This window comes from Saccopteryx bilineata, chromosome 1 (genome assembly GCF_036850765.1).
Source record: "Saccopteryx bilineata isolate mSacBil1 chromosome 1, mSacBil1_pri_phased_curated, whole genome shotgun sequence".
NCBI lineage: Eukaryota > Metazoa > Chordata > Mammalia > Chiroptera > Emballonuridae > Saccopteryx > Saccopteryx bilineata.
Genome location: NC_089490.1, coordinates 93,779,442 through 93,793,273, shown reverse-complemented (window position 1 = coordinate 93,793,273; position 13,832 = coordinate 93,779,442). Strand labels below are relative to the sequence as shown.

The 13,832-nt window shown below is 42.5% G+C and overlaps 1 protein-coding gene and 1 non-coding gene across 5 annotated transcripts in view; both read right to left on the bottom strand.

Annotated features, from left to right (window-relative positions):
- The window catches only part of PRDM4 (PR/SET domain 4), a 45,607-nt gene extending 32,045 nt beyond the window's left edge, over window positions 1–13,562 (bottom strand). For 2 of the 4 annotated variants that reach the window (XM_066260014.1, XM_066259987.1), the window contains exons 1-5: window positions 13,274–13,429; window positions 12,821–13,087; window positions 7,491–7,624; window positions 5,013–5,198; window positions 2,694–3,488 (exon numbers count right to left, since the gene is read on the bottom strand). In XM_066260014.1, coding sequence (XP_066116111.1) covers window positions 2,694–3,488; window positions 5,013–5,198; window positions 7,491–7,624; window positions 12,821–12,831 — 1,126 coding nt within the window. In that variant the 5' untranslated portion in view covers window positions 12,832–13,087; window positions 13,274–13,429. Of the gene's footprint in view, window positions 1–2,693; window positions 3,489–5,012; window positions 5,199–7,490; window positions 7,625–12,820; window positions 13,088–13,273 lie in introns of all 4 variants that reach the window. The other 2 variants (XM_066260006.1, XM_066259996.1) reach the window with 2 other exon arrangements.
- Window positions 3,955–4,090, bottom strand: LOC136321221 (small nucleolar RNA SNORA50). Its single transcript, XR_010728499.1, has one exon. It is a non-coding gene; the product is annotated as a small nucleolar RNA SNORA50 (small nucleolar RNA).
- Window positions 13,563–13,832: the final 270 nt, after the last annotated feature.

Sequence of the window (13,832 nt, the reverse complement as noted above, 5' to 3'; positions counted from 1 at the left end):
CACCTCAGATGCTAGAATGGCCCTGGTTGCAATGGAGCAATGCCCCAGATGGGCAGAGCATTGCCCCTAGTAGGCATGCCAGGTGAATCCCAGTCAGGTGCATGCAGGAGTCTGTCTCTCTGCCTCTCAGCTTCTCACTTAAGAAAAAATAAAAAAGGAGGCCCTGGCCGGTTAGCTCAGTGGTAGAGCATTGGCCTGGCGTGCAGAAGTCCCGGGTTCAATTCCCGGCCAGGGCACACAGGAGAGGCGCCCATCTGCTTCTCCACCCCTCCCCCTCTCCTTCCTCTCTGTCTCTCTCTTCCCCTCCCGCAGCCGAGGCTCCATTGGAGCAAAGATGGCCCAGGCACTGGGGATGGCTCCTTGGCCTCTGCCCCAGGCGCTAGAGTGGCTCTGGTTGCAAGAGCGACGCCCCGGAGGGGCAGAGCATCGCCCCCTGGTGGGCGTGCCGGGTGGATCCCGGTCGGGCGCATGTGGGAGTCTGTCTGACTGTCTCTCCCCGTTTCCAGCTTCAGAAAAAATAAAAATAAAAAAATAAAATAAAAAAGGAAAGAAAGAAACTGGTTACCTGAGTATAGGGTGGGAAGGAATGATGAATGATTGCTAATGGGGTTTCTTTCTGGGGTGATAAAAATGTTTTAGCATTAGGGGTAATGTCTACACAACCTTGCCTATATACTAAAAACCATAAACTGTACACTTTAAAATGTGATATAAATTATATCTCATTTTTTAAAAACACATTTAGAAGAGGTTCTGCCTGCCCACTTAAAAAAGGATCAATAGGCTAATTCAGACCATCTCTTATCTTCTGCTAAATTAATGAGCCTATGTTATATCACTAGATTAAAACATTTAAAATTATAAACTTGAGACTGAAAAGGTTAATACAAAAGATCTCTCCACTGCTTGGCTCCTGCAATACCAGTGGCTTCATCTGCTCCCCCGACCTCCTGTTCAGTTTCCTTCGGAAGCTCTTCCTCTGTGGCTTATCTTTATCCCCAGCCCTTGTCATTCCACATCCTTACTAGACCACTTCATCCCGCTTCCATGGCGTAATTAACACTGTAATGCTGAAGATCCCTAAACATTTCCAGACATATAGGTCTCTGAGCTCCACACTCACCTCATTAGACACCCCTATTGGGTAGTTTATGGATACTAAAACTAAATGTCTAAAACTGGACTCACCATCATACTTTAAAAAAAAAATCTATTCCTCCTCCACCAATAATTATTTTAAGGAATGGTACCACTATTCACCCAGTTTTCCATGCCAAAAACCATACTGAGTTCCTGTAAATACCCTACACTTTTCTTCATCCTTACTAACTCTCCTCTAGGTTGGAAAACCACCTTTCACTTAAATTATGGCATCATCTTCCTTACCTACGTGTCTCTTTAACAAACCAGTTATCCTCACATTACTGCAGGAGCCCCCTGCCCCGCCCCACCCCTCATTCCTTAAACCCTTTGTATTCTGACTCCTACTTTTATCACAGACCCCTCTCCTTAACCCATTTTATGCATCAGCAACTCGGAACCACTCACAATTCTTTTGGTTCCAGACACTTAAGGGGGCCAACTCCTATCTGGGACACTGTTCTCCCTGATTCTCAACTGCCAACATCTTTCCTGTCCTTCAAGTGTGTGCTAACATGTACGATACCTCCCCTGGTAAGTTTTCCCTGCCTCTTCCATGCCCTGGTTAGATGCTCCCCTCCTCAGGCTCCTTCAGGACCTTGTACTTAATCCCATCTTTGCAACATATCATACCATATTGCAGTAGCCTGTTTAATTGCCTATGCTTCCCATCAGACTACAAGCTCCTAAAAGGCATGTGCTGTCTCTTGCAGACCGCAAGAGCCTTTTCTTCCCAGCATCTAGCAGAAGCAGGCATGTAATTAGCAGTCAACATGTTTCCTGCATGAATAAAGCGTATAGTGACACAGCAAACTGACTGTTTTTACACTGCCTTTTGTTTTTGTTGTCCCATAAAAAGAACTTTTAGTGCTTAACTATGGTAATTTATACACAATCTGGAAAAAAAATTGCATTTGTATCCACCTACATTTCTCCACAGGGATTAAAAAAAACACAAGATCCAATAAATTCTATCTTATGTTGAAAGAGCATAGGCAGGCCCTGACCAGTTAGCTAATTTAGAATGTCGTTCCAAAACATCAAGGTTGTGGATTTGATCCCTAATCAGGGCACATATGGGAAGGAACCAATGAACGCATGAGTGAATGGAACAATAAATAAATGCTTCCCTCTCTCTCTCCCTCTGTCTTTAAAAATCAATAAATAAATTTAAAAAAGAGAAAGAACATAAGGCATGTCACATAAAATATCTTACTAATATTTATTCCTATACTTAACTATTTGTGAAACCATGGGAAATATTTTACATATTATTGGGCTCAGCTTATCTGTAAACTATAGAAATGACTGTGTTTCCTCACTTCAAGAGTATGTTAAAAGAACTAATGAAAGGTCTATATATCATTTGGCTTACTTGAGGAAAAGGCAGCATATTAACACAAAGGACACTACAAGGGCAAAGAAAAATTGCAAAGCCTACTGTCTATATTCCTTAAAACCTAATTTTGTGACTTCCTTAGCACCTAACATCAGTTAGAGATGATGGCCCTGTCCACCAATATTTCCAAAAGAAAAAGGCTAAGCACACTCACAAATTGTAAACAAGGTTGCCATATTTTCCTTGTTTGAATTGGAGTCTTCCATTTGCAGTGAAGGTGGTACAAAAGAAAGACTGTCTGAAGATACATCTACATGACCTGTCCCCATAGCAACCTCCTGGGTGATGGAGGAGACAGCCACAGGTTCTAGGCTTAAGCCAACTTCATGGAGGGAAACAGACTCTAGGGAGGCGAGGTTGTGTGAGGTAGAGAGTGCCACGCTTACAGAGTTGGTGCTCATGGCCACGGTGTGGATGGAGTCACTGAGGGCACTGTCAGACATCCCGTTGACCCGACTTGCAATGTGGTCTGTTTCCATGACCACAGGGAGCTCCAGGCCATTCCCATGAATGGGTATCACACCACCATGTCCTACAGCGTCTGCTGCAAGGTTGTTGCTCACAGAATCCACAGATAGAGGTTCATGACTTCTGGAGCCATTTGGAATTTGAGAATGCTCGCCTGCAACACCATCCATTGTAAGCTCTTCAGCCATTCCATCTGTAGAGATGGGGCTTGTAACCCTAGAGACGTTCTCCATAGTGATTGTTGTGTCCAAGGCCACCTCATGGCCATCACTGGGATGAAGACTTTGGCCACCGTGTGTGTTCACAGAGCGAGAGTCTATTGAAACAATGCCTTGCTCTAATCCAACATTTCCATTGGACTGATAGGGATCTAATGCTGTAGAGTTATTGGGGATAGATAATGGTGTATTACCATCAACATTTATAGAGTTGGGGTGGATGTACTGAGGAGGTGGTCTGTCAGCTAAATAAGATAAAATGCCTGAGAAAAGGAAAAGATGAGACAATAGAAACTTTTTAGTATATTGTTAAAATAAAGAATTCCAAATGCTAGAAGCTACAAATATAACTAAATTAAAATAATCTCTCAGCTAATTCTTTGGTTTAAACAATATATACACTTGATGAATAGCAACAAACATATACTATAATTTAGTTTTTCCTGTGAAACTCAGAAATCATAAAAAGTTAACTATGTTCCTTTGAAGTCATTGGAAGTCAATCATTTAAAGGCTTCCTTTAACATATACATGGTGGGAATTCCTGAGTCCTAAGATGCTGAAATTTGCTTTCTATGATTTAAAAGCAGATCTTCCATGTGGAAAATAAATTTAATTAAATATAATTTAACTTAAACTACCATAACATACTAGGCTCTATTCAAAACACAAGTCACAATCATACCTGTTTTTTTTCTTTACTTTTTTTACTTTTTTTTTTTTTTACTTAAATGTACCTTGTTTTTAAAAGAGCAGTTCAGTTGAGAGCTGAAGAGCCCCAGTTATAACAAGTCCTTATGCTCTAGCACTGTTGCTTGGCCCGTGAAGCTACAAACAAGACATACCAGGTTCAAAGGCAGTGCTTTATACCTGTTTTATTAAAACAGAAAACCTTCGTGCTTGTGAGGATACAGTGAAATGGTACTTGATGCATTTCCTGTAGGAGTGTTATTGACTAAAACCTCTTTGGAAAGTACACATACTAAGAACCTCAAAAATGTTCATACCCTCTGGCACAAGTAATTCTACTTATGGGATCTTCCCTAAATATATTCTGTAAATATTATACACAAAGATGTTTATATAATGGTAATTTAAAAAATGGAAAAACCACACAGTCCAAAAAGAAACGCTGACATAATAAACCATGAACTATCCATTCAGTACAATGCAATGCATTTATTAAAAAGAATATTATGAAAACCACATAGCAGCTGGGAAAAAAACTATTGTAAAAAAAGACAAAAATATTAAGTGAAAAAAGTATACACATTGTATAAAAAGTATAGTCTTAATCACACACACACACACAAAAAAATAGTAAAATCTATATACCAAAATAAAAGACAGAAAGGAAATATACCAAATATATGGAGGATGGAAGCCATGAATGGTTCCACAATTTGCCAGATTATCTAAAATGAGTATATAATACTTTGATAACAAAACAAAAATTCAAGCAAGCAATAACACTGTAGCAGGACAAGTGGTTGGCAGAAATCACAATTGCAGAATTATAAACACTGAACCAATGAGATGCTTGAGAAGTGAGGAGAAAACCCACTTATATGCCAGTAAGAAATTCAGCTCAGTCAAAACTACTATAATAATGTGTTCTCTGTATGTTCTAAAAGGAAAAGTACATAAATATAAAGACAGATTCTTCCCACCTAGATATTAACATCTTATCATGACAAACAAAAAAGTGTTATTCAAGTCTTCATGCACTGAAGTTAAGAGTCAGCCCTATTCTTTCTTCTAACTCCCCAAAGAACTGTAATACTTACCAGGCAGAATGGTTCTGAAGTAACTGCTCTCCAGGTGTGGGTAAGGTGGCGGAGGTAGGGTGTAGTTTCTTTCCGGTAACCCACACATCACCCCTCGATCACCAATACCCATTGGGAGCATCAGAGACAAAGCAGAAGGCAGAGAGCTCAGAGAGGGACCCAGGTTTGGAATTGCCACTGGCAAGCCTACAAAAAAAATGTTTTTCTCAATTAAAAGGAAGTAAGTACTTTGTCTAACCACTATACTGTACATTTAAAAGTAATTCAAAATATGGAATATAAACTATAATTGAAAACTATAATAAAATTTAAAAGTTCTTAAAAGTTCTCTCTACAATCACTAGCTAAACGCTTTGAAAGGTAGTTGCACGTGGGCAGAAATCTCACCTAGTAGCCTTTTACATCCCAGAGAGATACATCCACAAACAGGTAGTAAAATTAGTTCTCATAAAATACCTAATTGATCCTCCAGTTGTCTGTATTGCTCTTAAGTACCAAACACTGAATCGCAACTAAAAACCTAGTTTAAATACAATTTAGGAAAACAAATTACATAGAGATACAAAAATAGGAAGAACTATACTAGAGTTCACAGAAGTGGTCTCTGAGGAATGATATTACAGGTTTAAAACAAAACAAAACATTTTAATTTTATTATATTTTCCATTTTATACAGCAAGAATGTTTCACTTTTAAAAACTCATATATATGCTTCTACCTGAAAGTAATCTAGTTTAGAGTTAGATGTAAAACTGTATATATATACTTTCATAAAGTCTTTTGCATATTCGCTGTACTTCATAATTTTAAAAATATAACCCTCAGATTGCATCTGCCTTGAATTATACCCATCTGCTAAGTGTTGAAGTGACTCTCACGGTGCCTAATTATCATAATGAATACCATCAGGCAGTGCAGATCTGCATTATTTTTGCCAGTGGCAGTATTTTTTTAATAGGCCTTTCCTCCTCAACAAGAGTATCCACTAAAACAGCGGTTCTCAACCTGTGGTCGTGACCCCAGTGGGGGTCGAATGACAAAAACACAGGGTCGCCTAAGGCAATAAAAGGAATGCCTAAGAGATAATCAAATAAATTAAAAACTAATAAAAATTTTTTTAATTTTATGGATTCTTAGGCCCTGGCCAGTTGGCTCAATGGTAGAGCCTCAGCCCAGTATGTGGATGTCCCGGGTTTGATTCCCAGTCAGGGCACACAGGAGAAGCACCCACCTGCTCCTCCACCCCTCCCTCTCACTTTTCTCTTCTTCACTTTTCTCTTCTCTAATTGAGCCCTTCTGCAGCCAAGGCTCAATTAAAGCGAGCTGGCCCTGGGAACTGAGGATGGCTCCATGGCCTCCCTCTCAGGTGCTAGAATGGCTCTGGTTGCAACGGAGCAAGGGCCCCAAATGGGCAGAGCATCACCTCCTAGTGGATTTGCCGGATGAATCCCAGTTGGGGCACATGTGGGTGTCTGTCTCTCTGCCTCCCCTCCTCTCACTAAAAAAAAAAAAAAAAAATGTATGGACATTTAAAGGAATGTAAAGAGGCCTTAGTTATGATAAAACTTATTTAACTACTGCATTTTAGTAATTAAGCAGGTAATTCTCTACAGAGAACTATTTAAACAATGTATAGATTTAAATACCCTTAAACATACATTGATATCAGTTTGGCTCAAATAAATTCTTTAAAAAAAATTTTTTTTAAAAGGTATAGTGATAGGGCCTGACCTGTGGTGGCACAGTGGATAAAGCGTCGACCTGGAAATGCTGAGGTTGCCGGTTCGAAACCCTGGGCTTGCCTGGTCAAGGCACATATGGGAGTTGATGCTTCCAGCTCCTCCCCCCTTCTCTCTCTCTGTCTCTCCTCTCTCTCTCTCTCTCTCTCTCTCTCTCTCCCCCCTCTCCTCTCTAAAATGAATAAATAAATAAAAATTAAAAATAAGAAAATAAAAACAAGCTATACTTTAAAAAAAAAAAAAAAAAGGTATAGTGATAGGGAAAAATGAGCCCCTTGGAGTTCCATGTAGGATCTCCATCTCTGGTGCCTATTTTCCTGCAATTCTAGGCCTGGTATATTTGCTTGCCAATTTCAGATGTAGCAGAAAATAAAGTTCAACTTCTCATGCTCTCTAAGAACATTCATTAGAGTAACTCTAATTCTTCCCCATCAACCCAAGGACAGAGTACCAAGAGTGTGAATCAGATAAACAGGTAATCTTAGATAAAATGCCAAATCAATTACAGCTCTAGACAGAAGGCCACCAACTGAAGAAGAGGACTATCAGAAAAAACTGCTACTCCTATCCACCACAGCTCCAATACAGTATTCTTGGAACAAAAATATTTTCTTCCATTGTATAACCACATGTGGAACTGCCATCCGACCTGCTTGGCTTCAAAGGGGCTCTGACCCCATCTGGTATTTAAAACTGAAAATGCCGTGTTGAAATTCAGTTGTTGTCCTTTACCACTCACCTGGGGCAGGGATGGCATTGTGAGTGGGTGAGGCAGCCAACCCCAGGTGACTCCCTGAGACTGGCAAGGCATTGCTCACAGAGGATGAAGTCAGCTGCTCCATCCCCACTGGGCTCAGGTTCATTTCATTCATCCTAAAAAAAAAGCACACATAACTAGTTATGCAAACAATTACCTCAGTGACTGTTTAAGTCAGTGGTTTTCAACTGCAGGTCCACAGTCTGCTGCTGGTCCACTATTTCACGGACTGGTGGTTGAAAAACACTGGTTTAAGGTACCAAAGAACCTGAAACGATGGGAGTGGGGAAATGGGACTTGACCAATTATTATTTCACTTTTACGCTCACAGCTCTGAGATATAGCTAGAGTCAAATTCTTTCTATTGATAAGGAAACTGGGATTCAGAGATGGTAACTAACTCAGTCAATGTCATAGAACAGAAACAGGATTGTGTCTTGTTTCAATCAAGCATGCTTTGTTCCAAACACTATGCACACTATGGAAAGCAAAGTTTACAATCTTTAGAGCACACTGGCAATGAGGATTGCTTTGTTTTTCTGAAATCACCCTAGCTTTTTCTTTCACGAGACTTGTTTTCTTCAGTAGGCTTATTCCTTTAAACCAGGGGCAGTCAAGCTTTTTATACCTACCGCCCACTTTTGTATCTCTGTTAGTAGTAAAATTTTCTAACCGCCCACTGGTTCCATAGTAATGGTGATTTATAAAGTAGAGAAGTAACTTTACTTTATAAAATTTATAAAGCAGAGTTATAGCAAGTTAAAGCATATAATAATAATTTACCAAATACTTTATGTTGGATTTTTGCTAAGTTTGGCAGAATAAGTCTTTATAAAACAACTTACTATAGTTAAATCTATCTTTTTATTTATACTTTGGTTGCTCTGCTACCACCCACCATGAAAGCTGGAACATCCACTAGTGGGCGGTAGGGACCAGGTTGACTACCACTGCTTTAAACCCAGCCTTTCACAGGCAGTTTATTTTAACCTGCACAAAAAGTATTTGGTGATTCTTTTTACCAGGAGTTAAACACCAGTTCTGAATTAGATTATCAATGATGTGAAAAAGCATCACATATTCTCATGGATCAGCATTTTATTAAAACTCTGTATCAACATTTCAATTAATAATCTTAACATTCTCCACATGTCAAGCTTTGTTATGTAACTTTTACTACATACTTTTAAAACATTTATTTCATATCTCTCACTTCTTCAAAATAAGGTAGATAAAGAAACTGGGTCACAAAGAAGGCAGGTCCTAATCCCCAAATCACACAGGAATTAAGTGGAAGAGCACGGATTATGCTGCAAAATACTGCCAAAAATTTTTCAATACACTTCTTTTTATCAGCAGACCTTTTTTGATAGGCAGAGGAATCTGACAATCACGTTTTATATGCAATCCATGTTGTATTGCCCTTAACATCATAACAATGTCATCAATAACAATTTATCCTAATTATTGGAAATTGTTATCAATAAGTTCCTATATCCTATTAAAAAGACTGTATTTCAACAAGCTAGCCAACAGACCATACAAAGTTCACTAATGACCTCCAAACCTTACACCAGGGATCGGGAATCTATGGTTCACAAGCCAGATGTGACTCTTTAGATAGCTGCATCTGGCTCACAGAAAAATCTTTAATAAAAAATTAATGTTAAAAATATAAAACATTCTCATGTATTACAATCCATTCATTTCCTACTGCTCATGTTCATGGTTGAGGGTGGCTGGAGCCAATCACAGCTGTCCTCTGGGACAACATCAAATTTTTATTGGATAATGCTTAATATACATGGGTCATTGTATGGCTCTCATGGAATTACATTTTAAAATATGTGGCTCTCTCAGCCAAAAAGGTTCCCAACCCCTGCCTTACACAGTAGTTTCACAGTGACACATGTTCTGCGTGTGCCTCTGCACGTGGGAGGGGTGAAGACAGAGGAGAAATCAAATGGGTCTACATATTTCTCAGCCATGAAAGAAAATCTACATTTTCTTTAAAATTCTGAACAATGGCAATACCAGCTATCGATCAACCTGAAAATAATAACAGCTAACACTTACTACTCTCGCTGTATATGAGTTAGGGGCAGGGCCAAGAGATTTACAGGTAATTATCTCTCCTAATCCTTATAACTTCTGTGAGGTAGGTATTAGTCTTAATCCCATTTTAGAAGTGAGGAAACAGACTCAGAGACACTAAGAAACTTAACCCAAGATTAATAGCAAGTGGCAGAGTGGGGATTTAAATCCAGGTCTGCCTAATAAAACCAACGTCTTAACTAAAATTTAAAAAGAAAGTTACAATAAAAGAATCATGATGCCTTCTACACAGTTCCAATACATTAGGATCTGTGTGTTCACTTAGTGGGGTATTCTTAAAGTCCTGCAGAGGCCTTTCCTCCATTATTTTATATATATATATATATATATTTTTTTTTTTTGTATCTTTCTGAAGCTGGAAACGGGGAGGCAGACAGACTCCCGCAGGCGCCCGACCGGAATCCACCTGGCACGCCCACCAGGGGGCAATGCTCTGCCCATCCAGGGCGTTGCTCTGTTGCGACCAGAGCCATTCTAGTGCATGAGGCAGAGGCCATGGAGCCATCCCCAGCACCAGAGCCATCTTTGCTCCAATGGAGCCTTGGCTGCGGGAGGGGAAGAGAGACAGAGAGGAAGGAGAGGGGGAGGGGTGGAGAAGCAGATGGGCGCTTCTCCTGTGTGCCCTGGCCGGGAATCGAACCCAGGACTTCTGCATGCCAGGCCGACGCTCTACCAATGAGCCAACCGGCCAAGACCTCCATTATTTTATATGCATAGGTTCCAACCTTATCTAAGCTCCCAGACACTAATAAAGTACACAAGGCCAACAGAGGACAGTACCTTGCAGAGCAGGCACTCTGAAATGATGGAGACAGGACGGAGCAGTGTAAACTCATTCTACAAGAAAGACAACTAGCCTGACCAGGCGGTGGCGCAGTGGATAGAGCGTCAGACTGAGGACCCAGGTTCGAGACTCCGAGGTCGCCAGCTAGAGTGCGGGCTCATCTGGTGTGAGCAAAGCTCACCAGCTTGGACCCAGGGTTGCTGGCTTGAGCAAGGGGTTTACTCGGTCTGCTGAAGGCCCGCAGTCAAGGCACATATGAGAAAGCAATCAATGAACAGCTAAGGTGTCGCAACGAAAAACTGATGATTGATGCTTCTCATCTCTCTCTCTCTTCCTGTCTGTCTGTCCCTATCTATCCCTTTCTCTGACTCTCACTCTGTCTCTGTAAAAAAAAAGAGCCTGACCAGGTGGTGGCGCAGTGGATAGAGCGTCGGACTGGGATGCTGAAGGACCCAGGTTCGAGACCCCGAGGTCGCCAGCTTGAGCGCGGGCTCATCTGGCTTGAGCAAAAAGCTCACCAGCTTGGACCCAAGGTCGCTGGCTCCAGCAAGGGGTTACTCGATCTGCTGAAGGCCCGCGGTCAAGGCACATATGAGAAAGCAATCAATGAACAACTAAGAAGTTGCAACGCACAACGAAAAACTAATGATTGATGCTTCTCATCTCTCTCTCCGTTCTTGTCTGTCTGTCCCTGTCTATCTCTGCCTATGTTAAAAAAAAAAAAAAAAAAAAGACAACTAGAAGCACATGACAAATTGAGGTTTACCTGATGAAGGACAGCACTTTTATAACAGTAATTACACTACAGAAAATGCCCATTCCCCAAAATCCTTGTGGATTAAAGAAACCGTAGCTACCTTAATTCTGAAAGTTTCTGGGCTTGGGTTAGTTTATTTTATTTATTTATTTGTTTATTTATTTATTTATTTTTGTGGCAGAGACAGAGAGAGTCAGAGAGAGGGACAGATAGGGACAGACAGAGAAGGGAGAAAGATGAGAAACATCAATTCTTTGTTGCAGTTCCTTAGTTGTTCATTGATTGATTTCTCATATGTGCCTTGAGGGGGGGGAGGGCGCCTGCTACAGCAAGTGACTCCTTGCTGGAGCCAGCGACCATGGGGTCAAGCTGGTGAGCCTTGCTCAAACCAGATGAGCCTGAGCTCAAGCTGGTGACCTCAGGGTCTCAAATCTGGGTCCTCCACATTCCAGTCTGACTCTATCCACTCTGCCACTGCCTAGTCAGGCTGGGCTTGGTAAGTTTAAAACAGACTTCTGTAAGTTTTTATAGCTCCAGCCGCTAAAGCAGCAATGACAGCAATGACCTACAACATATTAGTTACTACGATTTTTTTAACGTATAATTAAAAGTCTAGAGCTTCAAATCCCATTCTGAAAATTCCTGAACACTAACCTGTGTAATAATCTTGAGATAAAAATCAAAACGGTGTTTCTAGGTTGACTTCTAGGCCTTCTCAAACCAGTTCAAACCAGAGTTCAACGTGAGAGGCTCAGCAGATTTCTGCTATTGTGAGGCACTAAAATGTGATGACCTCAGCACCCATAAACAGAGAGAAAAGCAGATGAAGGGAATTTACAATATGACCCTCACTGTAAAGTGCACTTCTATTCCCACTATGTTTCTCAGATGGGATTCTAGGAAACAATCTTGGGAAAATGGCCAGAATCGAGATACCAAGCAGTCTCTTCTTCCTTACTCATTCTCAGTAAAATCATTTCCTTCGTCCTTCTACAGCCATGTGTTTCTAATGACCTATGTTTGAACCATTTGCCAACTGCTGATCTTAGAAACTTTACTTACAATGACATGTAAGCAGCTAACTGAAATGCAGATCACTTTGCAAAATACAATAGAGTCTATTGTATTGTTTCAGTAATTTCAATTAGTTCGTTTTATCTTCTGAATCCTAAACACAGGGCCTATAAAACGGCTCTAAAAGACCAGCCAAATGTTCTGCACTGTACTGACGTGGTACCTAAAGTACCTAACTTGTAAACATTAGCATGAAGTTTTTAAAATTAAGAACTTAATTTCTCCACATTACCATCCCAGTCAGACGATAACCAGTAAAATTCAAGGTGCTGTATGGTGATGAGCTAAAAACACTCTTTGGAACCCAAAGACATTATTAAACGCTCAAATAAGTCAAAGGCATAGGATAAAGGTGTCAAGGAACCAACAATTGATGTAAGGTTTTGGAACAACTATTCACATGTGGAGTAAATTAGGTTAACAGTATATTCAACCCATTACTAGTTTCAGGAATTCTTGTTTGCTTTGCAAATCGCCACCTGTAACCATCTCAATGGCACTCAAAATAAAGGCTCTCGGAACTCTCAAGTGCCAGATGTTTTCCAAAGACGTCACCAGCGCTGAGCCCAGCTCACGACTCACCTGTGATGCATCTGCTTGGGGTCAAGTGTCAGAGAAAAGAGCACACGGGCGCCCGGGAACCTGCATCAGGGTTGGTGTCGCAGGGTCACGTGCTAACGCATCTTGTTCACAACCGCTGCACAGACGCGGCCACTCGTCCCCGGGGCCGCCCGGGGCCTCCCGATTTCTCCTGAGGGCCCGCGGCCACGCACCCCATCACGAGATGGGACATGCCTGGGGTTACCCGGGCCTTTTCCTCCAGAAGCTTCGCGAGGGGAGCTGCCCAACCTGAGGGAGAAGGAGGACAAGGGCGATCACCAAAACACGAGGAGAATGCAAGCTCTATCCCCGCGCCGCCCGAGAGCCCAGGCCTGGGGACACCGCCTCCCAAGGGCGGCCAACTCGCCCGCCTGCTGGGCAAGGGGCCCGCAGGCCGCCCTCGCCGGGCCCCGGCCGGGTCCGCGCGCAGCCCACCTGCCGACCGCACCGGGGGGCACGCGTGCCTGCCCCGCCGCTTTGTTCTTCATCCGGGCAGAACTCGCCTCGGGACCCTCCCCGCCCGCTCGACCCCGCGCCCCGGGGGCCGCTCGCCTAACGTTTCCAGCCCGGCCCTGCTCGCAGTCTCCCCAGGGCCGCACCCTCCGAGGCGCGTTTCCGGCTCCTCAGCTACACTCGGCGCCCGCCGCTCCGCCCATCGTGCGTGCTCCCCTCCCCGCTGCGGCCCGAAAGCAGCGACCACGCTCTGGCTCGCCTTCCTCTCTAGCCGAGCCCCTTCTGCGCGTGCGCACAGCTGGGACCCGGGCCGAAACGCGGCGGGGCGCGTCTCAGTCTGGCCGGATCGAGTCGAGCGCCGAGCGATCGGCCCAGTTGCTAGGCAACCAGGGCTAATGTGCACACAGGGAGTAGGTTCTACTGAGCTTAGTTAAGTAAGTACCCGACTCAGGGTTTCAGTCTTCAAGGCATTGCCTCTTAGGGACGCTTGTGTCCATGCAAGCCCACAAGATTCGAAATAAGGGACTTAGCCCAGAGATGG